This window comes from Pseudophryne corroboree, chromosome 4 (assembly GCF_028390025.1).
Source record: "Pseudophryne corroboree isolate aPseCor3 chromosome 4, aPseCor3.hap2, whole genome shotgun sequence".
In the NCBI taxonomy this organism is placed as follows: Eukaryota; Metazoa; Chordata; class Amphibia; order Anura; family Myobatrachidae; genus Pseudophryne; species Pseudophryne corroboree.
Window position 1 is genome coordinate 615495779 of NC_086447.1, and position 27007 is coordinate 615522785.

Genomic DNA, 27007 nt, shown 5'->3' on the forward strand with positions numbered 1-27007 from the left:
AGGGAGCTGCATGTATGGGTTAATAGTGTAACCTAACCCCTGGGGTGGCGCTACCGGAGTTAACCTGTCCGTTATTGAAGACAAAGTCTTTGCAAACATATTCCATGGTGGCTCTGTTGGTTGTTGAACCAAATCCTGTTTTTTTCTTTGCTGAAAAGCAAAACAATTTGCATACAACCCCTCATAAGTGACCAACTGGTCCATACCAATTATCCTTGTCTTACAGGATAAGCATGTTAGGGATGTAGGAGTGCCTAATAAATTCTCCTCGTCACTTTTGCCGCTCACAGACATGGTAATAATCTGTTAATGACTGAAAATCACCTATATATAGATATATAGAAGTGAGATCAATCTGACCACAACCGTGCACCTGATTTGAAGGTCAGAACAGGACTGACGACATACAAAAGTTAGCACACATACTAGCAGTCAGTCACATGTTAAGGCATTAGACATTGTCATATGAGAATATAACCCCCATAACAACTTACAAAGTAAGTAAGAAAATTGTACTTCTGTTTTAACTGGTCCTTTTTCAAATATAACATGCAGAAAACGCAGTAATATACAGATCTCATATGCAATATGTACTAAAAATTAACAATTCATACTAACAAGTAGAGAGAATTTTTAGTACTGTATACCCTTCCTCCGTAGAGCGGGATACAGGGAGACTCACCACACTTCCATATCCAAACAAATACGCTCGCAAGACGCTGAGTGGATTCAGACGCTACTGGTGTACAATGCCGTTCGGATAACTGATGCATGACACGGATGCTCACTGACGGACACGGACGCTCAGTGACTAACACGTGTATGCAGACGCTAAGGCCTGCGACTCGGTCTAGACGGATCTCTAGTGTACACAAGCACAGCGTCTAAGTTGCGACCGAGTACCCTCGTGGTAGCGTCTGAGACGGAACTGAGGTCATTCAGTTCATGGACGGGAGACGCGTGGAAACTGGTCATGAACTTGGAGGAGGGACTGCCAGGAGAGCGTCTGATTCCCCCCGTTGACTTAAACTTTAAGGATCGCGGCCTCAACCTAGTCCTGGCGCCTATGATCCCTAGAGCGTAGCGCTGTCGCACTCGAGGTGTTCGGCGCATCAACACACTGTTTGTAGTCTCCACCAATACAGTGTAGCTGTGTCCGGACTCCCCTAGTAAGAGGAAATCCATAGACTTACCTTCCCCCATGCTCCGGCCACAGGTATCCGTTCACATGGTCGACCATGTTATGGTCGACAGTCATTAGGTCGACCACTATTGGTCGACATTGACATGGTCGACATGGACACATGGTCGACGCGTGAAAATGGTCGACACATGAAAGGTCGACACATGAAACGTCGACATGAGTTTTTAACTTTTTTTTCTTTTGGGGAACTTTTCCATACTTTACGATCCACATTGGAACGGTAAAGTGTGCGGAGCGAAGGCACCATGCCCGAAGCATGGCGAGCGAAGCGAGCCATGCGAGGGGACGCGGTGCACTAATTGGGGTTCCCAGTCACTTTACGCAAAAAACGACACCAAAAAAAGTTAAAAAACTCATGTCGACCTTGTCATATGTCGACCTTTCACGTGTCGACCATTTTCATGTGTCGACAATGTGTCCATGTCGACCATGTAAATGTCGACCAATAGTGGTCGGACCTAATGACTGTCGACCATAACATGGTCGACCATTCATACCGGAACCCCGGCCACAGCCTGGTTACGTCTGCTGGACCTGCTAGAACATCCGACACAGACGCCCGTCGAGACAGCACTGTACCGCGAAGGTAAGCGTTGTTGCGACCCGGTGGGGAGTTGTTGGAGCTACTCTTTCCCGTATACGTTTAAGACGCTGTTAGGAAAAGTCGCTAAAAAAAAACATAGTAAGAGTATAAAAATAAAATAATAAAAGCTTTAGGCTGCTTTATCTACAGCAGCCCTGTGACCATGGTCCGACTCCTGCCGCACCAAACAAAAAACTGATTTGACTGAGTCAGTGGGCGGGATTATATGGTGAAGCCCTGATGCATCCTGGGAGGCCAGAAAGCTCGTGACCGTGTTGGTGCCATTTCCGCTGTCGCTCCGGCATATCCCAATGTTATATTGTGAATAATCCTGTGGACCCAGCCAGAGAAATCACACATCTATAATCCATTACACGGACATGCTGGATCTAGGCCCCCCCCCCTTCCTGCACACATGCGAAAGCTTCGCATGGCGGCGATGCTTTTGCATGTTTAGAGTAGCTCTCTGCCTAAGCAGCCTAGCTGTAAAGGCAGACGGCTACCCTCCATATTTGTCGGATCACAGCAGCCCACCACGCAAATGATCCGGACACAGCTGTGTTGTCTGGACAGTCCCCCCTCAATGCTGCCGCGATGTCCCTCCCCATCCCGTGAATGCATCTGCCTATCAATTAAGCAGAGGCATTCGCACATGTGAGATGCCATCGCATCTCACAGTGTGCGCACGAACAGTGCGGCTTCTGCACGTGCGCATCAGCATGCGTGCCATGCTGAATTAGGCCCTAAATTAGAAGCTGATTGGCTGGTACTTTCACTCTCTTTAGCTCTCTTTCCAATTATATAAAAGCAACCTTAATAACTTTGAGTATGCAACACTTCAGAGACAGAAATATATAATATGAACCAGGATATACACTGTCGAGTCACATTTTTATGACCAGTAACTAATAGCCAGAGTAACCACCGTGTGCTGCACGACAACAGCTAGATGGGCTGAACTGTCATTTTAGATACACGTCTGGTAGCCCTAGGTTCGTTTTGACGGTGAGCTAGTCTACTGTAGCAAGTCGTCAGCCCTCACTCTTTGTAGCCGACGTTTACCTCTCACATCAGTGGCACGTGGTGCTTCGATAATAATCTCTTTTCACAACTCTGATAAAATCGGCCCTTTTTCCCCATGACAGCAATGAGCGATATGTGTGCAGACAGCCTATCGTACACCTTACATATCCACCAAGCCAGCGCATGACATGTGACGTACTTTATGGGCTATGGGCTGCCAACGTCAAATGTAGGGGGAGGTCAAAATAATGTGACTCGACCGTGTAGATCAGACATGTTAAAACATGTGCTCCAAAAACAGGGGATACTACATTTCTATTCCCAGTGCAAATGCTTTTGAATGGGATGTAGTTAATATCCTGGTGCTCAGGATCCAAACAGTCAGAATGCCAACAGCGGCCGATGGTCAGTATCCCGAAGGTAAATACTGGGATTAGTGTTAGGCACTATGAGGAGGGTTAGGCTGCGGTAAGGGACAGTTAGGGTTTGGTTGAGGGAGGGGTGGGTTAGGGTTAAAAATACTTACCAAAATCTGCCGGTATACCACTGTCGGCAGGGGCAAATTAGGACGCCAGGACAGTTTTCCGGTTGGCTGGACACTTGACCCACTCTGCTGGTCCAGGCCGCCCGACACCTATGGCTGGGCTTGGCCTACACTGCCAGTGCCGGCTGACAGGCTACCAGGTTTTGTGTTCAATATGGAACGCAAACTGGAAGAACACAGGCAGCACTGAGCACTAGCAATGCTTGGCTCAGACGCTGACCTGGCCCGGGCTGGCAGCGCAGCTTATACTGATCATTTGGAACTATTTGGACTGGCTGGCCCTGATATGTGTGATGACCGGGCCGGCCCCTCACTGCCGTGGCTGCCGAGGGCTCAGAGTGGGCTGCGCAGTTAAGTCCTCATCTTCCTCGGCTGAGACACTGGTTGTGCCTCCTCTTTGTCTTCTCACCACCATGCTGGCTGTTTTGGCTTTATGCTTCACATGAATACAAGGTAGGCAGAAACTGGGCCAGGGACCAGGGAAGAGATGGCATTGCCTTACTTACAGAAATTGCAGTGTGTCAGTATCTGTGTGTTAGTGTATGTGTCAACATCTGTGTCAGTGTGTAAGTATCTGTGTATCAGCATCTGTGTGCCAGCGTCAGTGTGCCAGGATGTTATCATCTGTGTGTCTGTGTCTGTCTGTCAGCATCTCTGTCAGCGTCTGTGTGTCAGCATCACAAAACTGTATGCATTTAACTCTTAACCTTGATCAGCATATAGCTTCTAGGGCCACTCTCTATATGACTTTTCAGCAAATGGACGTAGGCCAGTCATCACTTGTTAACTTTTTTTTGCTGCGGGACTCGTTCTAAGCACTGCAGGGGTAATGATTATTATTATTATTATTATTATTATTATTATTATCCTTTATTTATATGACACCACAGGGGTTCCGCAGTGCCTAATGAAGTCCTGTACATAGGCAAATGAGCAAAACAAGAAAATGGCAACTTGCAGTGCAAGACAAGTGCATAAAATGTAGACATTGCTGCATCAGCGGTCATGACACTGAAGAGGGCATCAGGGAGGTAGGGGCCATTGGTTGGGTGCCATTGTGGGGAGTATGGAGTGGATGATGATCTAGGTGGGAGAGGGGAAGAGGGCCCTGCTCATGTGGGCTTGCATGACGCAAGGATGCCCACTACTACCTTCAACAAAGAATCAGTCCCTATGAGGAAGGATTACCCGGCATCTCTACAGAGACCCAGCCCCCTCAACAAACCCCGCCTCCACTGGGGCTACTTCCAGAAATTTCCTGGTCTGGTTTTCCATCCCAATCCGCCCTTGATTGTCAGCATTCTGACCGCTGGAGCCTCAATACCAACCCCTTTCACAAATTTCATGTGTTTATGTAAATATGAAAGTATGTACAGGAACTTAAACATATACAAATGTGGAAGGGTTGGTGTCTTCCTCCCCCAGTCAACAACTTTGAACGTCCAAACAGTTTATTAGTTATAGTGAAGTTAATTACTACGATAAATGGACAACCTATCCAAATTGCAGTAAAGTATGCATTGTGGATTTAGTTTTCTGAAAATATATTTAAGCAATTGCATATATGCTTTCTTCATCTTATTTCATCGCTACGTTTATATGTACTAATGAAATCATGGAACAACAGAGAAAGTAGTTTGCAGAAGAAATGGCGAGAATGATGCCACTTACTGTAAGTACATAAAAGGAAAAAAGATTTGTTGAAGAGAAGACTAATACAATTTCTAAATAATTATTTTTATTTGTAAACAGGAGCTGCCGTAGAAGGGTTACGGATATCTGGAACAACTAAGACAAAAATAACCTCATAGGTGGCTATGCACAGAAGACATCAGTATTTATGTAGAAAAGTTGAAATTGCAAATCCTACCGAAAACTTGCTACCCCACCTCCCACTTGCTCCTAACATAAAGTACATTAATCTTGTTGTTCAATTAAAATAAATAATTACCACAAATTTGTTTAATACTTCAGGAATTTGCTAAGCCTGACTTATGGATAATAGTAGTATGACGACATAATAAGATTAACTACACTGTGGAACTGTGCCTTAAATCCCTAAATTGTTACCTGAAGCAAAAGAGAAAAAAGTGAAGCAAAGGATGAAATAATAATTAGTTAAAAAAAAAAAATTAAAAAGCAATTTAAGTAATTTTGATGTGGATTGGTAATACTACAAGATCAAATCAAGCTGTGAGATGGCAAAAACGCTTTCTAGATTCTGCAGATCCTGCTGAAACATTAGCAAAAACAAATTCAGTAGCAGCAGTTCTGACATGCAGCTCACAGTTGTGACATACTGTATAATCTCAGTCGTGACATATAATCTGCTATTAGATGCTATTTATAAAATGAAATTGAATGAAAAACACATGTCAATTTAAGTCATTTTAACAAGAAAATTACATTTGGTTTAATATTGAACAAAATACTTCACACTTGATTTATCATTCCATAATTCTAAAATTAAAAACATTCCTAATTATTCAGTGTTACACTAAATATTTGTGCGTGTGTGTGTGTATAAAAATGTTAACTTTTAAGAACAGAGAAATAAATGTAGGTCTTTCAGTACATTATAGGTCTCATACCCAATGGCACTGCATTTGTGTAAAGAAAGCCACAAGTAAAACCATTAGTGCAAGTACCTGTCACATGCAAATGCTTTGTTGCTAGTGGTTTTTACTGTAGGTCAATGGCGGTTAATCAGGATTGCGCGTTGTGTTTACATGTGGTAAATGCAGGTACAGGTTGAATATCCCATATCCAAATATTCTGAATTACGGAATATTCCGAAATACGGAATATTTTGAGCGAGAGTGAGATAGTGAAACCTTTGTTTTTTGATGGCTCAATGTACACAAACCTTATTTAATACACAAAGTTATTAAAAATATTGTATTTAATGACCTTCAGGCTGTGTGTATAAGGTGTAAATGAAACAAATGCATTCTGTGCTTAGATTTAGGTCCCGTTACCATGATATCTCATTATGGTATGCAATTATTCCAAAATACGGAAAAATCCGATATCCAAAAATAAGATTTTACTTACCGGTAAATCTATTTCTCGTAGTCCGTAGAGGATGCTGGGCCTCCGTAAGGACCATGGGGAATAGACGGGCTCCGCAGGAGATAGGGCACTTTAAGAAAGCTTTGGACTCTGGATGTGCACTGGCTCCTCCCTCTATGCCCCTCCTCCAGACCTCAATTAGGGAAACTGTGCCCAGAGGAGATGGACAGTACGAGGAAGGATTTTTGTAAATCTAAGGGCGAGATCCATACCAGCCACACCAATCACACCATATAACTTACCCAGTTAACAGTATGAACAACAACATAGCCACGGTTCAACCGAAAAACTATAACATAACCCTTATGTAAGCAATAACTATATACAAGTCTTGCAGAAAAAGTCCGCACTTGGGACGGGCGCCCAGCATCCTCTACGGGCTACGAGAAATAGATTTACCAGTAAGTAAAATCTTATTTTCTCTAACGTCCTTGAGGATGCTGGGACTCCGTAAGGACCATGGGGATTATACCAAAGCTCCCAAACGGGCGGGAGAGTGCGGATGACTCTGCAGCACCGATTGAGCAAACAGGAGGTCCTCCTCAGCCAGGGTATCAAACTTATAGAACTTTGCAAAGGTGTTTGTCCCCGACCAAGTAGCTGTTCGGCACAACTGTAATGTCGAGACTACTCGGGCAGCCGCCCAAGAAGAGCCCACTTTCCTAGTGGTGTGGGCCTTAACCGATTTCGGTAACGGCAATCCTGCCGTAGAATGCGCCTGCTGAATCGTGTTACAGATCCAGCGAGCAATAGTCTGCTTTGAAGCAGGAGCGCCAACCTTGTTGGCCGCATACAGAACAAACAAAGCTTCAGTCTTCCTGATTCTAGCCGTTCTGGTCACATAAATCTTCAAAGCCCTGACTACATCCAAGGACTCGGAATCCTCCAAGTCCCGTGTAGCCACAGGCACGACAATAGGTTGGTTCACATGAAAAGATGAGACCACTTTTGGCAGAAAGTGAGGGCGAGTCCTCAACTCTGCCCTATCCACGTGAAAAACCAAGTATGGGCTTTTATGTGATAAAGCCGCCAATTCGGAAACACGTCTTGCCGAAGCTAACGCCAACAACATGACCACTTTCCACGTGAGGTATTTCAACTCCACAGTTTTGAGTGGTTCAAACCAAGGTGACCTGAGTAAACGTAACACCACGTTAAGATCCCAAGGCGCCACCGGAGGCACAAAGAGAGGCTGAATATGCAGCACCACCTTCACAAAGGTCTGTACTTCAGGAATAGAGGCCAATTCTCTTTGAAAGAAAATGGATAAGGCCGAAAATCTGGACCTTTATGGACCCTAATTTTAGGCCCAAAGTCACTCCTGTTTGAAGAAAGTGAAGTAGACGGCCCAAATGGAACTCCTCCGTAGGAGCAGCTCTGGCCTCACACCAAGAAACATATTTCCGCCATATACGGTGATAATGTTTTAACGTCACGTCTTTCCTAGCCTTGATCAGGGTAGGAATGACTTCCTCCGGAATCCCTTTTTCCGCTAGGATCCGGCGTTCAACCGCCATGCCGTCAAACGCAGCCGCGGTAAGTCTTGGAACAGACAGGGCCCCTGCCGCAGCAGGTCCTGCCTTAGAGGAAGAGGCCACGGATCCCCTGCGAGCAACTCTTGCAGCTCCGGATACCAAGTCCTCCGTGGCCAATCCAGAACAATGAGTATTGTTCTGACCCTGCTTCTTCGTATTATTCTCAACACTTTGGGTATGAGAGGAAGAGGAGGAAACACATAGACCGATCTGAACACCCAAGGTGTCACCAGAGCGTCTACCGCTACCGCCTGAGGGTCCCTTGACCTGGCGCAATACCGCTTTAGCTTTTTGTTGAGACGGGATGCCATCATGTCGATTTGAGGCAGTCCCCAACGATCCGTGATCTGTGCGAAGACTTCTTGATGAAGTCCCCACTCTCCCGGATGCAGGTCGTGCCTGCTGAGAAAGTCCGCCTCCCAGTTGTCCACCCCCGGGATGAACACCGCTGATATCGCGCTTACACAGCCTTCCACCCAGCGTAGAATCCTGGTCGCTTCTGCCATGGCCATTCTGCTCCTTGTTCCGCCTTGGCGGTTTATATGAGCCACTGCCGTGACATTGTCTGACTGAATCAGAACCGGTTTTCTCCGAAGCAATTCCTCCGCTTGACGCAGGGCGTTGTATATGGCCCTCAACTCCAGGACGTTGATGTGGAGACAAGACTCTAGGCTTGACCAGAGACCTTGGAAATTTCTTCCCAGTGTCACTGCTCCCCAGCCTCGGAGGCTTGCGTCTGTGGTCACCAGGACCCAGTCCTGAATGCCGAACCTGCGACCTTCTAGTAGGTGAGCACTGTTCAGCCACCACAGGAGAGATACCCTGGTCCTGGGAGACAGGGTGATCCTTTGATGCATTTGTAAATGGGACCCGGACCACTTGTCCAAGAGGTCCCATTGAAAAGTCCTCGCATGGAACCTGCCGAAAGGGATGGCCTCGTAGGAAGCCACCATCTTCCCCAGGACCCGCGTGCTCTGATGCACTGAAACCTGTTTTGGTTTTAATAGGTTCCTGACCATGGCTATGAATTCCTGAACCTTTTCGATCGGAAGAAAAACCTTTTTCTGGTCTGTGTCTAGAATCAGCCCCAAAAAGGTCAGACGCGTTGTAGGGACTAGCTGGGACTTCGGTATATTGAGAATCCAGCCGTGTATCTGCAACGTCTTCATGGACAGAGACATGCTGTCCAGCAACCTCTCCCGAGATCTCGCCTTTATGTGTAGATCGTCCAAGTATGGGATAATTGTTACCCCCTGCCTGCGCAGCAGCACCATCATTTCCGCCATTACCTTGGTGAAAATTCTCGGGGCCGTGGAAAGCCCAAACGGCAACGTCTGAAATTGGTAGTGACAGTCCTGCACTGCAAATCTCAGGAACGCCTAATGCGGGGGGAATATCGGAACATGAAGGTAAGTATCCTTTATGTCCAGGGACACCATCCAATCCCCCCCCTCCAGGCTGGCGATGACCACCCTGAGTGATTCCATTTTGAACTTGAACCTCTTCAAGTACAGGTTCAGAGATTTCAGGTTTAAAATGGGTCTGACCAAACCGTCCGGTTTCGGGACCACAAACAGGGTTGAGTAATATCCCTCTCCTTGCTGGAGATGAGGAACTGCGACAATCACCTGTTGAATACACAATTTTTGGATTGCTGCCAACACTAGCTCCCTCTCTGACGGGGAAGCTGGCAGAGCCGATTTGAAAAATCGGCGAGGAGGCAAGTCTTCGAATTCCAGCCTGTATCCCTGAGAAACAATCTCTAATGCCCAGGGATCCACCTGCGAGTGAACCCAGACGTGGCTGAAAAACCTGAAGACGAGCCCCCACCAGATCTGCCTCTCCTCGGGAAGCCCCAGCGTCATGCGGTGGACTTTGCAGACGCAGGGGAGGACTTCTGCTCTTGGGAACTAGCTGTGTGCAGCTTTTTTCCCCTGCCTTTCCCTCTGGCGACAAAGGATGATCCCCGTACCTTCTTGTTTTTATTGGAGCGAAAGGACTGCATTTGATAATGAGGTGCCTTTTTTGTATGCTGCGGGGGGACATAAGGTAAGAAATTTGACTTACCAGCCGTAGCGACAAGATCCGAGAGGCCGTCTCCAAACAACTCCACCCCTTTGTAAGACAAGGACTCCATATGCCGCTTTGAATCGGCATCTCCCGTCCACTGTCGGGTCCACAAGAGCCGCCTAGCAGAAAAAGACATAGCATTTATTCTGAAGCTTAATAAACAAATGTCTCTCTGAGCATCCCTCATATACAAGGCAGCATCTCTGATATGCTCTATGGTCATATGAATGGCATCCCTATCTAAGGTGTCAATTTCCGAAGATAAGGAATCTGCCCATGCCACAAACGCACTACAAACCCAGGCCGACGCCATAGCCGGTCGAGCAATCGTACCGGAATGATTGTAAATGTGCTTTAAGGTAATTTCCTGCCTGCGATCAAGCAGGTTCCTTGAGGGAAGCTGTATCCTGAGAAGGCAGTGCCACCTTTTTGGACAAACGTGTCAGCGCCTTGTCAACTTTTGGCGAAGATTCCCAGCGTATCCTATCAGTTTGTGGAAAAGGAAACGCCATGAGAATCCTTTTGGGAACTTGTGGTCTCCTATCCGGAGATTCCCAAGCCTTATCGCACAAGTCACTTAATTCAAATGAGGATGGAAAAGTGACTTCAGGCTTTTTCCCTTTATACATGTGTACCCTCGTGTCAGGGACAGGGGGTTCCTCAGTAATATGCAAAACCTCTTTAATGGCCATAATCATGTACCGTATACCCTTTGCCACCTTCGGCTGTAATTTTGCATCTTCATAGTCAACACTAGAGTCAGTATCTGTGTCGGTATCTGTGTCATCGATCTGGGATATGGTGCACTTCTGAGACCCCGAAGGACCTGGCGCCCCAGGGACAGGCATGGACTGGCTACCTGACTGATCCCTAGCTTCTGCCTTGTCTAACCTTTTATGCAAGACATTCAGCATATCCACCCATTCCGGTGTCGGCGTTGCCGACGGCGACCTGACATTCATGCACTCCCCCTCCACATTAAGCGAGCCTTCCTCATCAAACATGTCGACACACGCGTACCGACACACTTCCCACACACACAGGGAACCCCTTTCCTGAAGACAGTATCCCTGTCAAGGCCCTTTGGAGAGACAGAGAGAGAGTATGCCAGCACACATTCCAGCGCAATGACCCTGGAGACCAACACAAAATGTTTTTCCCCAGCAGCGCTGTATAATATGTAAACCGCCTATTATGTGCCCCCCCCCCCCCCCCCTCTCTTTCAAGCACCCTTTCAACGTGTGTAAGCAGGGGAGAGTCCGGGGAGCTTCCTCTCAGCAGTGCTGTGGAGAGAAAATGGCGCTGGTGAGTGCTGAGGGAGAAGCCCCGCCCCCTCGGCGGCGGGCTTCTGTCCCGCTCAAACTTAGTAAAATATGGCGGGGGCTTTTTTATATACATGTACAGAGCCCACCTGTACATGTATATAGTCTTTTTGCCATGCAGAGGTTTATATTGCTGCCCAGGCCCCCCCCCTTCCCCCCTGCGCCCTGCACCCTTACAGTGACCGGAGTATGTGAGGTGTATGGGAGCAATGACGCACAGCTGCAGTGCTGTGCGTTACCTCAGTGAAGCTGAAGGCTTCTGCCGCCTGACGACTTCTGTCTTCTGTACTTCTAGCTCTGTGAGGAGAACGGCAGCGCGGCTCCGGGGGTGGACGCCCAGTAAGAACCTGCGTTCACCCCCTCTGGAGCTCATGGTGTCCAGTAGCCGAGGAAGCAGAGCCTATCTTTGACAAGAAGGTCTGCTCCTCTCTCCTCAGTCCCTCGATGCAGGGAGCCTGTTGCCAGCAGTGCTCCCTGTGAAAAAGTAGTAAAAGGTAGAAAAAAATCCAAACAAAAATGCTTCTAGGCAGAGAACTCTGGAGAGCTCTCTGCAGTGCACCCATCTTGCTCTGGGCACAGTGTAAAACTGAGGTCTGGAGGAGGGGCATAGAGGGAGGAGCCAGTGCACACCCAGAGTCCAAAGCTTTCTTAAAGTGCCCTATCTCCTGCGGAGCCCGTCTATTCCCCATGGTCCTTACGGAGGCCCAGCATCCTCAAGGACGTTAGAGAAATACTGCTGCTCCCAAGCATTTTGCATAAGGGATACTCAACCTGTAATATATAGGTAAATGGAGCAAGATGAAACTGGAATAATACATCAAACACAAAGCAACAGACTGCTAGGAATCATACCACAGACATGGGGTCACTAAAATATTGGTAATTTATGACAATACCTGCTCTGTTTCCACAAAGTTAGAAACATGTCCATCATCATCCACTCCGCGGATGTGGAACCTGGCACCAGCTCGTACACCACTGATACGTGAGATAAGGCAAGCCTTGGCTTTCCGGTGTGAGGCGTACACAGTTCGGATTTCTACCCCACCGCAGATGACCTTCAAAAGCCAGTCAGAGCAGCTGACTTGGTAGTGCTTCAAAGGCACATGCAACAACCTGTTCCTGTAAACACAATTCCATATATCAGTGGACTGCAAACTGGACTTATTTTAAAATGTCAGCCTTTTTCTAGCACGTGTGTAAAAAAAGTAAAAAAGAAACATCAAATATTATTCTCTTCCCACACTAGCATAACTTGTATTTAGTATTTTTATTTAGACGGTTCTGTGCTAATACTGTAAGAAGTCTGGAATGGTAAATATCCGGGCACACATATTCCTCATAATAATAAATTAGAGATGTGTGTGTTCAGATTACTTGGTTCTTAACATCAAAATTAACGCAAGTTCGCATTTATCTGGATTTTTCTTATTAGCTATCCAAAACACGTGACATCCGAGAGCCAATAAGAAGCAGTTTTGAGATCCAGGTAAAACCGGGTAAATCTGAACCCACACATCTCTAATAATAATACATTATGCTAGCAACCGGTTGCCAGTTGATCAAAATAGGATTTTAATACCTACCGGTAAATCCTTTTCTCTTAGTCCGTAGAGGATGCTGGGGTCACTTCAAGAACCATGGGGTATAGATGGGATCCACAGGAGACATGGGCACTTTAAGACTTTCAAAGGGGTGTGAACTGGCTCCTCCCTCTATGCCCCTCCTCCAGACTCCAGTTATAGGAACTGTGCCCAGGGAGACGGACATTTCGAGGAAAAGGATTTATTGCTAAACTAAGGTGAGATACATACCAGCTCACACCTCAAGCACGCCATACAACATGGCATTCAACACAACGCAAGTCAACGGCATGAACAACATCAGCAACAGGCTGACTATAAACGTAACACAACATGTGTGTAACCATAACCAATAACTGCAGATAGAGTCCGCACTGGGACGGGCACCCAGCATCCTCTACGGACTAAGAGAAAAGGATTTACCGGTAGGTATTAAAATCCTATTTTCTCATACGTCCTAGAGGATGCTGGGGTCACTTCAAGACCCATGGGGTTTATACCAAAGCTCTAGAACGGGCAGGAGAGTGCGGATGACTCTGCAGCACCGATTGACCAAACATGAGGTCCTCATTAGCCAGGGCATCAAACTTGTAGAACTTCGCAAAGGTGTTTTAACCCGACCAAGTAGCTGCTTGGCAAAGTTGTAATGGCGAGACCCCCCGGGCAGCCGCCCAGGACGAGCCCACCTTTCTGGTAGAATGGGCCTTCACCGATTTCGGTAACGGAAATTAAGCCGTAGAATGAGCCTGCTGAATCGTATAACAGATCCAGCGCGCAATAGTCTGCTTGGAAGCAGGAGCCCCAATTTTATTGTGAGCATACAGGACAAACAGAGCCGTTCTGGCGACATAAATTTTCAAAGCTCTGACTACATCGAGAAACTTCGATTCCAGCAAGGCGTCAGTAGCCACTGGCACCACAATAGGTTGGTTCAAGTGGAACGATGAAATCACTTTCGGCAGAAACTGCTGACGAGTCCTCAACTCTGCTCTATCTTCATGGAAGATCAAATAAGGGCTCTTGTGAGACAAGGCCGCCAATTCAGACACCCGCCTCGCGGATGCCAAGGCCAACAGCATGACCACTTTCCAAGTAAGGAATTTCAACTCAACCTTCTATAAAGGTTCAAACCAATGAGATTGAAGGAATTGCAACACCACGTTAAGATCCCATGGTGCCATAGGGGGCACAAAGGGAAGTTTGATGTGTAATACACCTTTCACGAAGGTCTGAACTTCTGGAAGGGAGGCCAATTGTTTTTGGAAGAAAACCGATAAAGCTGAAATTTGAACTTTAATTGAGCCCAACTTTAGGCCCGCATCCACACCGGCTTGTAGAAAATAGAGAAAACATCCTAACTGAAATTCTTCCGTAGGAGCTTTCTTGGATTCACACCAAGACACGTATTTTCTCCAAATACGGTGGTAATGTTTAGACGTTACTCCTTTCCTGGCCTGAATAAGAGTGGGGATGACTTCCTTGGGAATACCCTTTCGGGCTAGGATCCGGCGTTCAACCTCCAAGTCGTCAAACGAAGTCGCGGTAGGTCTTGGAACACACACGGCCCCTGCTGCAACAGATCCTCCCTCAGAGGAAGAGGCCAGGGATCTCCTATGAATAATTACTGAAGATCTGGATACCAAGTCCTCCTTGGCCAGTCTGGAACAATGAGGATCGCTTGAACCTTTGTCCTTCTTATGATCTTTATCACTTTTGGAATGAGTGGAAGCGGAGGAAATACGTACACCGACTGAAACACCCACGGTGTCACTAGGGCGTCCACTGCTATTGCTTGAGGGTCTCTCGACCTGGAACAATATCTCTGAAGTTTCTTGTTGAGGCGAGACGCCATCATGTCTATTTGAGGAATTCCCCGAAGACTTGTCACTTCTGCAAAAACCTCTTGATGAAGACCCCACTCTCCTGGATGGAGATCGTCTCTGCTGAGGAAGTCTGCTTCCCAGTTGTCCACTCCTGGAAGAAAGATCGCTGACAGAGCGCTTGTATGCCTTTCCGCCCAACGGAACACCTTTGTGGCCTCCGCCATTGCCGCTCTGCTCTTTGTTCCGCCCTGGCGGTTTATGTACTGCTGTTATGTTGTCCGACTGAATCAAGACGGGCCGATAGCAAAGATGTTCCGCTTGAAGAAGGCCGTTGTGAATGGCCCTCAACTCCAGAACTTTTATGTGTAGACACATTTCCTGGATTGACCATCTTCCCTGGAAGCTTTTCCCCTGCGTGACTGCTTCCCAGCCTCGGAGACTCGCATACGTGGTCACTAAGATCCAGTCCTGGATCCCGAACCTGCGTCCCTCTAGGAGGTGAGAGCTGTGCAACCACCACAGGAGTGAGATTCTGGTCTTGGGCGACAGGGTTATCCTTCGGTGCATGTGCAGATGGGACCCGGACCACTTGTCCAACAGGTCCCACTGAAACACTCTGGCATGGAATCTGCCAAACTGAATGGCCTCGTAGGCCGCCACCATCTTCCCCAGCAACCGAGTGCATTGATGGATCGATACTCTTGCTGGTTTCAGAATTTGTTTGACCAGGTTCTGAATTTCCAGAGCCTTTTCCACTGGAAGAAAAACACTCTGTAATTCTGTGTCCAGAATCATTCCCAAAAACGACAGCCGTCTCGTCAGAACCAACTGTGATTTTGGCAGGTTTAGGAAATTGGTAATCCTGAACTGCAAACCTCAGGTAAGCCTGATGTGGAGGATAAATGGGAACATATAAGTAGGCATCCTTTATGTCTACCGACACCATAAAATCTCCCTCCTCCAGACTGGAGATCACTGCCCGGAGAGATTCCATCTTGAATTTGAATTTTCTCAAGTAGAAATTGAGGGATTTTAGGTTCAGGATTGGTCTGACTGAGCCGTCTAGCTTCGGGACCACGAACAGGCTCGAATAAAAGCCTTCTCCCTGTTGCGACGGGGGAACCCTGACAATGACTTGATTGTGACACAATTTTTATATTGCGGCGCATACCACCTCCCTGTCTGGAAGAGAAGCTGGTAAGGCTGATTTGAAAAATCGGTGAGGGGGGACGTCTTGAAACTCCAGTTTGTACTCTTGGGACACTATTTCTAAAACCCATGGGTCCAGGGCCAAACGAACCCAGAACTGACTGAAGAGCCTGAGACGTGTCCCCACCGGTGCGGACTCCCGCAGAGGAGCCCCAGCGTCATGCGGTGGACTTGGCAGAAGCCGGGAAGGACTTCTGCTCCTGGGAACCGGCCACGGCCGGTGATCGTTTACCTTTTCCCTTTCCTCTAGTAGCAAGGAAGGAAGACCCTCAGCCCTCTCTGTATTTATTGGGCCGAAAGGACTGCATCTGATAGTGGTGTGCTTTCTTTTGTGGTGCAGGCACATACGGTAAAAATGATGACTTACCCGCGGTAGCCGTAGATACCAAACCAGCGAGGCCGTCACCAAGCAACACACCACCTTTATACGGTAGAGACTCCATAGCTCTCTTAGAGTCAGCATCAGCATTCCATTGATGAATCCACAATGCTCTCCTAGCTGAGACTGCCATGACATTGGCCCGTGATCCCAAGAGGCCAATATCTCTCGCAGCTTCATTTAGGTAGACTGCAGCGTCCCTGATATAACCCAGTGTCAAAAGAATGCTATCCCTATCCAGGGTATCCATTTCAGATGACAAGTTATCTGCCCATTTTTCGATAGCACTACTCACCCACGCAGATGCAATGGCTGGTCTGAATAGCGTACCCATGGAGACATAAATGGATTTCAATGTATTTTCCTGTCTACGATCCGCAGGATCCTTTAGGGCTGCCATGTCAGGGGACAGGAGAGCCACCTTTTTGGACAGCCGTGACAGAGCTTTGTCCACAATGAGGGGTGACTCCCATTTTTCCCTATCCCCAGAGGGAAACGGATACGCCACTACAATCCTTTTGGGAATCTGAAACTTTTTGTCAGGACTTTCCCAAACTTTTTCACAAAGCGTGTTCAGTTCATGAGAGGGAGGAAATGTTACCTCAGGTTTCTTCCCTTTATACATACAGACCCTCGTATCAGGAACAGTAGGGACCTCAGTGATGTGTAATACATCTTTTATAGCCACAATCATGTACTGAATGCTCTTTGCCAGTTTTGGATCTAATCTGGCATCACTATAGTCGACACTTGAGTCCGTGTCCGTGTCGGTATCCGTGTCTGCCAGCTGGGCATATGACCCCGAGGGGGTCTGGAGTTGAAACAACACATCCTCTACGGATTTCTTCCAAGCCTGGTTCTGAGACTCAGATTTATCCAATATTTTATTTATCAGAGCCACATTTGCATTCAAAGCACTCAAAACATTCAACCAATCAGGTGTCGCGGTGCCGACAGGGTCACTCCCACAGACGTTTGTGTCCCTAACATAGTCTCCTCCTGGGAAGAGCATGCCGACACACGTGCACCCACCACACGCAGATACACTGGGCCTATAGGGGACAGACCCACAGTAAAGCCTGTCAGAGAGAAACAGAGGGAGAAATTGCCAGCTCACACCCCAGCGCCCAAACCCGGTCTGAAAACACTACAGACAATGTCCCAGACTTGCAGCGCTTTTATAAGTTACACATATAATGCACCACAATCACTGTGCCCCCCCCTCCCGTTTTGCACCCTGTTACTTGTACAGCAGTGTGAGGAAGGACCAGCGTCTCTGCAGCCTTTTGTAGAGAAAATGGCGCCGGGCTGTGTGCTGTGAGGACTAAGTCACGCCCCCGTAATGGCGCGCGCTCTTTTTTTTTCAAAATGTTATACTGGCGGGGGTCTGGACAGTGCCCTGGCAGTTAGTCCGCTTTTGCCAGGTAGTTATTTGAGGCTAAAATGCTGCCCGGGGCGCCCCACGCGCCCTGCACCCTGTAATGCCGCTGAGTGTGGGCGCATGGCGCGCAGCGCGGCCGCTATGCGGTACCTCAAAGCAGTCACTGAAGTCTTCTGATCTTCTACTCACCTGTCTTCTGACTTCTGGCTCTGCAAGGGGGGGTGACGGCGGGCTCTGGGAACGAGCATCTAGGCGTACCTAGCGATCAGACCCTCAGGAGCTAATGGTGTCCTGTAGCCAAAGAAGCAGAGCCTTTAAACTCACAGAAGTAGGTCTGACTTCTCTCCCCTAAGTTCCACGAAGCAGGGAGACTGTTGCCAGCAGTTCTCCCTGAACATAAAAAACCTAACAAAGTACTGGGCACAGATTCTAAACTGGAGTCTGGAGGAGGGGCATAGAGGGAGGAGCCAGTTCCCACCCCTTTGAAAGTCTTAAAGTGCCCATGTCTCCTGTGGATCCCGTCTATACCCCATGGTTCTTGAAGTGACCCCAGCATCCTCTAGGACGTATGAGAAAATAACAATACACAATAAATGTTAACACCTGTTTCAATCCTAATCCTGGGAATGTTATCAAGGACTCTTTGATAAAAATCCCAGGATTTGGATCAAAACGCACTTTATAGGACCTGTTTCTTATATGTCCCTAAGGTTGCACAGATGTGTGACTGAGTGTGAGGTAGCAGCAACACTGAAAGGCAGACATAGACGTTTTTCGGGTCTCAACTGATTTACCCGACAGTCTGGCACATTGAACCCGGAATCAACCGCAGTGGAGTAAGCGATAAGGACTCCTACTAACTCCCGTGCCTGGGGGGTGTCTTACTCTGATATACTGTAGGTACTAACTCCCGTGCCTGGGGGGTGTCTTACTCTGATATACTGTAGGTACTAACTCCCGTGCCTGGGGGGTGTCTTATGCATACACACGGATTGATATAACTAAGCGATTTTGACTATATAGTCAAAATCGCTCAGAAAGTAAGTGCATATCGCTCCGTGTGTACACAGGCAGCGATAGCGATGCGCGTCCCCACCAGGTCGCTATCGCTGGGAAAAATAGTCAGTACAGGCAAGTCAATTTTGGCTATGTCGCTGCAAAAGTTAGTTAAAATCGCTCATGTGTTTTGTCCCTAGCGATTTTTCCCAGCGATAGCGATCTATAACCACCCGCCCGCCGCCCATTGTGTTACCTCGCGGAGGCTGAAGAGGGACAAGCCAGCAGCACAGCAAGCAGCGTTCAGGAGCTCCATACACTCGGGTAAGTATGCACACAGCTCCTCTCCTCAGCCTGGCTACTGGTTTGGGAGGGGAGGTGGGGAGAGGGGGGAGATGCCGCTCTGAGTCTGCAGTGTCAGGTCGGGGGAAGGGGGGGGGGAGAGATGGCGCTGAATGTGTCACTGTAGCCGGGCCGCGCACATTAGTGTCGTCAGGTCCGCGGAGTGTGTTCCCCCTCTGAGGCTGAAGTGCTGTGAGAGCCGCTGGCACAGCGTCATTGTACCGGCACTGCAGCTTAGATCATTACTCTGGCATCTGACTCACTCTGTGTCCGTGGAGCAGGACCAAGGTACATGAAGGGGGTTTATGATAGTGCTGTGCTGTCAGTCTATGGGGAAGGGGGGGAATGATGGTGCTGTCCTGTCTATGGAGGGAGGGGGGGATGGGGGGAATGATGGCGCTGTGGCTGTATATCTATAGAGGCTAGGGGGTTGCTGGGGGGGGGGGGGCAAGTATGTGCCCGTGCTGTCCGTATATGGAGAGGGGGTTGCTGGGGTATGGGTTGGCTGCACTGTCTGTATGTGGAGGGAGGGGGAAGGGGTGCCTGCGCTGCCTGTATGTGGAGGGAGGGTGGGGGTGGATGGGGGTGGATGCGCTGTCTGTATGTGGAGGGAGGGTGGGGGCGGATGCACTATCTGTATGTGGAGGGAGCGGGGGGGTGCCTGCGCTATTTGTTTGTGGAGGGAGCCTGTGTTCTGTATGTGTGTGTGTGTGGGGGGGGGGGGGGGGGGGGGTGCCTGCGCTGTCTGTGTGTGGTGGGTGCCTACACTGTGTATGGATGATGTAATATTAAACACTATGTGGAATGAACTTCACCGGATAATAGGTAAGGGTTTTTTTTGTTTGTTCTTTACAGGTACCCCTATTGGATTCTACTGGACAAGTGGACGTGATTCTCGGCGTGGGATGTAGGTAAGTAATCTGTCTCTCATTTTTACAGGTACCCTTATTGGATTCTACTGGACAAGTGGACGTGATTCTCGGCGTGGGATGTAGGTAAGTATGTGTGAGTGTGTAAGTGTGTTTAAATAAAGTTTTACTTTCACGGTGTGTGAGTTGTGTTTTTATTTGAGTATTTCTTTTGTTGTGGAACTACAGGTACCAGCGGGCCTGTTATCTCCCCGCATGCTGGTACTTGTGGTTCTCCAAGTACCAGCATGCGGGGGAGGCTTGCTGGGACTTGTAGTTCCACAGCAAAAGACAATATTCTTTTTATGTCATTTTGAAAGGCTATCAGCCTCCCATCCACCGCCCACGGATGGGGGGGACAGCCTCGGGCTTCACCCCTGGTCCTTGGGTGGCTGGAGGGAGGGACCCCTTGATTTAAGGGGTCCTCACTCCAGTGTACCCCGGCCAGGGGTGACTAGTTGGGGGGGTAATGGCACGGCCGCAGGGACCAATATAAAAGTGTCCCCCGGCTGTGGCATTATCTCCCTGGCTAGTGGAGCCCGGTGCTGGTTTGAAAAATACGGGGGACCCCTATGTCTTTTGTCCCCCGTATTTTTTAAACCAGGACCGGACGCAGAGCCCGGTGCTGGTCGTCTAAATATGGGGGAACCCTACTCATTTTTTCCTCTGTATTTTAACAACCAGGACTGGCTCAAAGAGCCCGAGGCTGGTTTTACATAGGAGGGGGGACCCCACGCAATTTTTTTTTTTTACTTTTAGCTATTTAAATACCAGCCACCCTGTAAAATCATCCTATATATGACACTCCCCCACTCATCCCCTTATTTAAATGAGATAGTCAAAATCTCCCATAGCCAAAATCTCCCATAGCCAAAATCTCTTGCATAGTTAGACAAAATCTCTGGTAAAGTTAGTCAAAATCTCCTACTGCCAGTTCAAGGGAAATCTCTCAGTCAAAATCTCTCATAGTCAAAATCTCCCCGTGTGTATGCACCTTTACTCTGATATACTGTAGGTATTAACTCCCATGCCTTGGGGGTGTCTTACTGTGATATACTGTAGGTACTAACTCCCGTGCCTTGGTGGTGACTTACTCTGATATACTGTAGGTACTAACTCCCGTGCCTTGGGGGTGTCTTACTGTGATATACTGTAGGTACTAACTCCCGTGCCTTGGGGGTGTCTTATTCTGATATATACTGTAGGGTGTGAACACAGTAATTATAAAGACTATTGTTTACCTCTGGACATTTAAGCCATTATAGGGAAGAAAAATGTTTCTAAATATCTATCTTAGATTTCTTCACCTCCATAATGACACATTTATTGTGTGTACTGTTATTTTGATCAATTGGCAACCGGTTGCGAGTATAATATAATTAATTTTTATTATTATGAAGAATGTGTGTGTCTGGATATTTACCACACCAGACTTCTTATAATAATAGCGCAGAACTGTTTAAATAAAATGTTTCTAATTTAGAAGAAGGGTTCTGTGTGTGCACCCACAAGCACACTGTGGCTCTGCGGCTCAACAGATATTTTGATAACACAGCATAGTAATTAAATATGTAATTAGTGCCTGAATCTATCAGTTGGAGCAATTGTTTTGTGTAATTAGTGGCATTAGTATCCAGTCAAATGGTCAATAGTAACTGTATCGACATTCATAAAGTTGACACCGCAATGCTTAAACTGTCAACAAGCACCAAGTCTGAATGAGGATACAGCTGGGAGAAAGTAAGAGAAAACAATGGACTGTTTGTCGACATTTCATCATGTCGACATATCATCTGGACAGACATGATGAATGTTGACATGGCAGCTCCGTGACTGACAGACAGGGGGCATTTGTGGGAGGTAACATGGGAGTAGCAGCTCAAATGCAGACATGTCCCGACTGTTGTGGGCAGTGGTGCAAACTGTAATTGCGATCACGTACACAGACACAATGGACTCGGCATCCTAGTTTCGGTGGCCATTCTGAGTGACCATAGAACACACAGAAGTCTGATAATTGACTGACCTGCATCCAACTTACCCTCAATCGCTTGGATTTGCAAAGCCGCCGGTGGGCGTCTCAATACAAAGCCTAGGGGGTCTGACATTTGCATATTTTCTCATAACCACTGTGTAAACATTCCTAGCAGAGGTGGCATTAGCAGCCATCTATGAATTAGGCCCAAAGTTCTCCCTCTAACACATTTCCCATAACAGACCAGATTATTTTTAAATTGTCTGAGTTATTTCACCAGACAGTAGCACAAGTGAAAGCAAATAGGAAATGGAGATAACTAGTCATTAATGAGTAACAGCCTGGTATTCAGTTACATCCAGTACAACTATTCAGCAATGAATTGGGTATTTCCTTCATTACCTTGGCAGGTATTGTGTACCGCTGTCAGCATTAAATATTTTATGGCACTTTCTAATGCTTTATGCATGGTATGTGCACTGGAAATGTTTCTGCCCATGTGATGTCCTGCCTACGCTAAGGTAATTGAAGATTTTCGAAGTAGGACATACTATATATTTTTGTATCTCCACACAATGGACTTCTATCAAGCGCTCGGATTACAATAAAATAGCAAGGAATATTACAGTGAGAAATATGTAACATATACATTTTACAGAAAACATGATGCTCTACAGCTGGCCACAGGATATAGAGAGACTACTTACAGCTGAAGTAGGGAAAAGGTGAAAGTGTTGCGGAGAAAGATCAGCAGAAAGTATTTTCCTACACTTACTATTAGATATGCTATAATAACCGGTGTGATCTGTAACTCCTGCTCAGATGAGGAAGACATACTGCAGGCAATGCCGATGTTCACAGAGCTGAGCGATTTTTTGCGATTACGCATGCGAAAAAAACTCACAGAGTGTACTCACAAAGGCGCTGCTGCGATCAGGATAGATGGTATCAGAAATGCTGTGGAGAAAACGTGATGGGTGCTCCTGGGTGGTAACTGGCATGTAGCCAGAAATGTATGCAAAAATGGTCTGTTCAGTGGGCATGTTATGGGAATGTCGTCAGTGTGTCAATTCAAGCGGCTGCATCCACAGATGCACAGATGCAGGCTTAGGAGGCCAAAGTCAGACGGAGATATAGCACCCACCTTAGGGCTTGTGCAATTTTCAATGATGCGATCAATGGTGCGGCATAAGGATGAACTCGTTAGTATTGCAACATGCATGGACACTAAAAGTGCCTTTTTCAGACCAGGTCAGTGGCAGCGTGAACTGTTTCCCAGGTCAATGCGACCCGGGACCCATTCTCTACAATGGGGAGGGGCGGCGCTGAGATGAGCTCATCTGCTAGCGCCATTTCCGCCCCCGCGGCAACCGACTCGGCATATTGCCAGATCCGTAAGCCAGCTTTTAGGGTCCAATGCCGGATCCCATCCAGAAAGGACCCGTTTCCAATTCCCTGGTGGGATCCGGTATTGGTGGTGTGAAAGGGGTATTAGGGAGTGGAATTCCCAGACATCCCTTTAATACTGGATGGGTGATTATTATATAAAGTAGAGGAAGATTAAAAAAAAAACATCTTAGCTGCAATGACTATATTATTTTATACCATACTATAGTGGAAAGTATTTATTTAAACTGCAAAAAATATATATGTGAACATTTACCAAAGCCTGCCGAGAAATAAAGTACTATCCAATCAGCTTCTATCATTTTACAGGATATGCTTGAAAAATGGCAGCTAGAAGCCGATTGGTTGGTACTTTCTTTCTCTCCAATGTATGATAACTGTACTCCGTAGTGTCACAACTGAGGGCTGGTGTTGGTTTGAGACTACCTCACTTGTAGGGGCTGGTGTAAAGGTGAATCTAGGTGGCTGAATAGGACTCCTAGACATAGAGGACTTCTACTACCAATGCCCGAACAGAAGTAAAATGAATGTTTGTTTATTAAACACAGTTCTGGTGGTACACCGGCAGTTGCACAGTATGATATGAGAAATTATTAAAAACAGTACATAGTCCCACAAACAGTAGCAGTTGTAATATTCCCTTAGGTGTGGTATCCGCACAAGGCTAGCTTGGGAGATTAGGAGATGGACAGTCCTTACCAACACCTAGGTGCTGTAGAATAGATGAAAGCTGGAACTGGTCAGCAGACAGAGGCTTTAGCGTCCTGCAGAATGAATGATACTTGTAAACTGCCGGTTTTGCCGGATGAAACGGATATTGAAGAACTGTGAATGAAGTGCAGATCCGGATGAAACGGATAATGAGGTTGAATGACACTGATGATGCTAGAGATCGATGAATTGAGAAACAGATGACTTGAATACTGTAGATATCAGGAACACCGATGGCGGAGCACCGATGATAATAGGTAGCTGAACACCACTGGAAGCCCAATGCTGGAAGCTGGTGTTTTTTAGAGCACTGCCAATAGCAGAATACAATGAGGATACTATGGAGTCAGGCAGGCACCGCAGGGTGGTGATTGGTGCAGGTCTCTGTAGAACTGGAGACTTCAGGAGCTGGAATACCTGGAACACAGTTAGAATCACAGAGAGCAGAGACAGGATATACTGGTGATGACAACCAAAGCACTGAGATTTCCTGGTCTAAGATCAGTCCCTTTATATCTTCAGCAGTGCAGGGATTGGATCAGCAATCAGGCTGAGCTCAGAAGGACTGTAGATTGGTAGAAACAGCCTCACATGATCAAAACCAATATGGCTGCACCCATACTGATTCTTGGAGGGAAACCTGGCTTGTAATTCTATGTGGAGCTTTCACAGTAATGGCGGCAGCGGCCGTAGGACCCAGAGAATGTCAAAACTGCACAGCATCCTCCCAGCGCCAGAAGCTACAGCGGGTGAGAGGTGCCGCACAGACCTGTAGTGCTTTACTATAGTAATCGCGGCAAAGGCCGCAGCTGACAGGAGACACCACACAGATTCGTCCACGCACTGAAAGCGCAGCAATGGCGGCGGAGGCCGCAACTGTCAGGAGATGCTATGCAGAGCCGTCCAAGTGCTAAGAGTTCGGTAATGGCGGCGGAGGCCGCGATGAGCCAGAAACGCCACTCCATTCAAGAGTTCCCCGTGACAGCATCTGCAGACCAGTAGGGAGGAAACATGAAGTAAGGGCATCTAGCAACATGATTGAGACCCGGCCCTGGAACGCTGAGCCAGCCTCAGAAGACACCTGAAAGGTAAAAAATTATGTCCAATAGTCCGGATCGTGACACATAGCCCTTACAAAATGTGTTATTTTGTGCTTGCTAAAGAATATAGACAGTTTTCTAGTAACTATAGTGTGAACTACATAAAATGTGTTGTGTAAAAGTAATTTTTTTCATATTAACAAAATCACAGCAATTTTAATTAATTAACATAATAGAGGAGGTATGAGTGGAGGAAACCAGTGGCGTCATAAGGGAGGTGCGGGGGGTGCGGTCCGCACCCGGGTGTCACCCTTCACTGGGGTGACACCAAAACGAGCCGCACGCACATCCGCACGCACATCCGCACCCTCAACCCATCCACTGACATGACCAGGTCCGTGCACCGCAGCTGTGACCACACCCCCTCGTCCCTGGCACCAAGCGGCAGTGCAGCACACAGGTCCGCACACCCGCCAGCACAACACCGCTGCGGCCGGGTCCGGACTCCATAGACAGAGCCGGCCGCAGACATAGGGCATTCGAAATGGTATCTGCATGACAGCTCTACCGCAATCGGAGCTCCGATCGGGCAGGTCAGTATGCAGCTGGCAGCGGTGGCGGGGTGTATGTGTGTGGACGGGTGAGGGTGGCCCGTGGTCCACCAGCCGCATCCTCCCTCTCTGATTATCCGGCAGAGCGGCTGGCAGCGGGATGCCTGCAGAGAGCTCTATCAATCAGCCACCATTGAGTCTGTGAGAACCATGCAGGGAAGCAAGCTGCTGTCAACATCAAAGTCAGCAGTAAAGTGAGTAAGTTAGTTTTCTGCCTATGGGGGGAGGAGCCTGGACTGTGAAGTGGACATGTGGGGACTGCTATGAGGTGGACATGAGGTGCTATGAGGTGGACATGAGGGGACCTGGGGTGCTATGAGGTGGACATGAGGGGACCTGGGGTGCTATGAGGTGGACATGAGGGGACCTGGGGTGCTATGAGGTGGACATGAGATAGCCGGAGGTGATGTGAGTTGGACATGAGGGGAGCTAAAGGAGCTGTGAGGTGGACCTTGGTTTCTTGTTTATTCAGATTTGGGTTAATTTATCTGTTACTTCACTTGTAATCTGTGTGTGCAGATCCACTGTATTTTGCTGAAACCCTGTACAGTAGTCACTTGCTCTACTTGCTCTAACAAGATGACATCTGCTATTTAATAAAAACAATGCACCTTCCTGTGCTGCTGCATGATAGGTGCTGTGGTGGGATAGGGGTACTAAGGGCCCGATTCAGACCTGATCGCTGTTGTGCGAATTCGCACAGCAGCCAATTACCAAATTACTGCGCATGCGTATGCACCGCAATGCACAGGCGCATCACCAAATAGTGACAGTATGGTGCAAAAATTTCGATCACAAGGCGTACGTAAGCTAATTGACAGGAAGAGGATGTCTCTGGGTGGTAACTGCCCGTTTTCAGGGAGTGTCAGGAAAAACGCAGGCGTTCCGAAGCATTTTCAGGGAGGATGTCTGAAATCAGCTCTGGCACCGATCAGACTGTTTGTATCGCACTGTAGGTAGGATTAAGTCCTGGGCTACGCATAGACTGGAAAAATTATTAGATGGTGCTAGACTTGCAACTGTCTGCTGTCTAGTAGAAATTTTCACACGGCGTATACATGCATTCATACACTTGCACGGGCAGGTTTTCTCTCTCCCTGGGTGGTGAATATCTGATCGCAGACCTCTGCAAATTTGCAGCACAGCAATAAGGTCTGAATTAGACCCTAAGCCTGTGTCAGGGGTGCCTGGCACACAGCAAATATGCACTGTGGGTGAAGGCACCTGCTGGTTTGCGCCGCCTTTGTGTCTGTGCTAGTTAACTGCAGTGCCTGTCTACTTGTTACAGT

The 27007-nt window shown here is 47.6% G+C and overlaps 1 protein-coding gene across 2 annotated transcripts in view; it reads right to left on the minus strand.

Moving 5' to 3' along the window:
* SYNJ2 (synaptojanin 2) overlaps window positions 1–27007 on the minus strand; it is a 468795-nt gene that overhangs the window by 266986 nt on the left and 174802 nt on the right. For both annotated transcript variants that reach the window (XM_063917654.1, XM_063917655.1), the window contains exon 4: window positions 12250–12475. In XM_063917654.1, the coding sequence (XP_063773724.1) occupies window positions 12250–12475 (226 nt within the window). The remainder of the gene's footprint in view (window positions 1–12249; window positions 12476–27007) is intronic.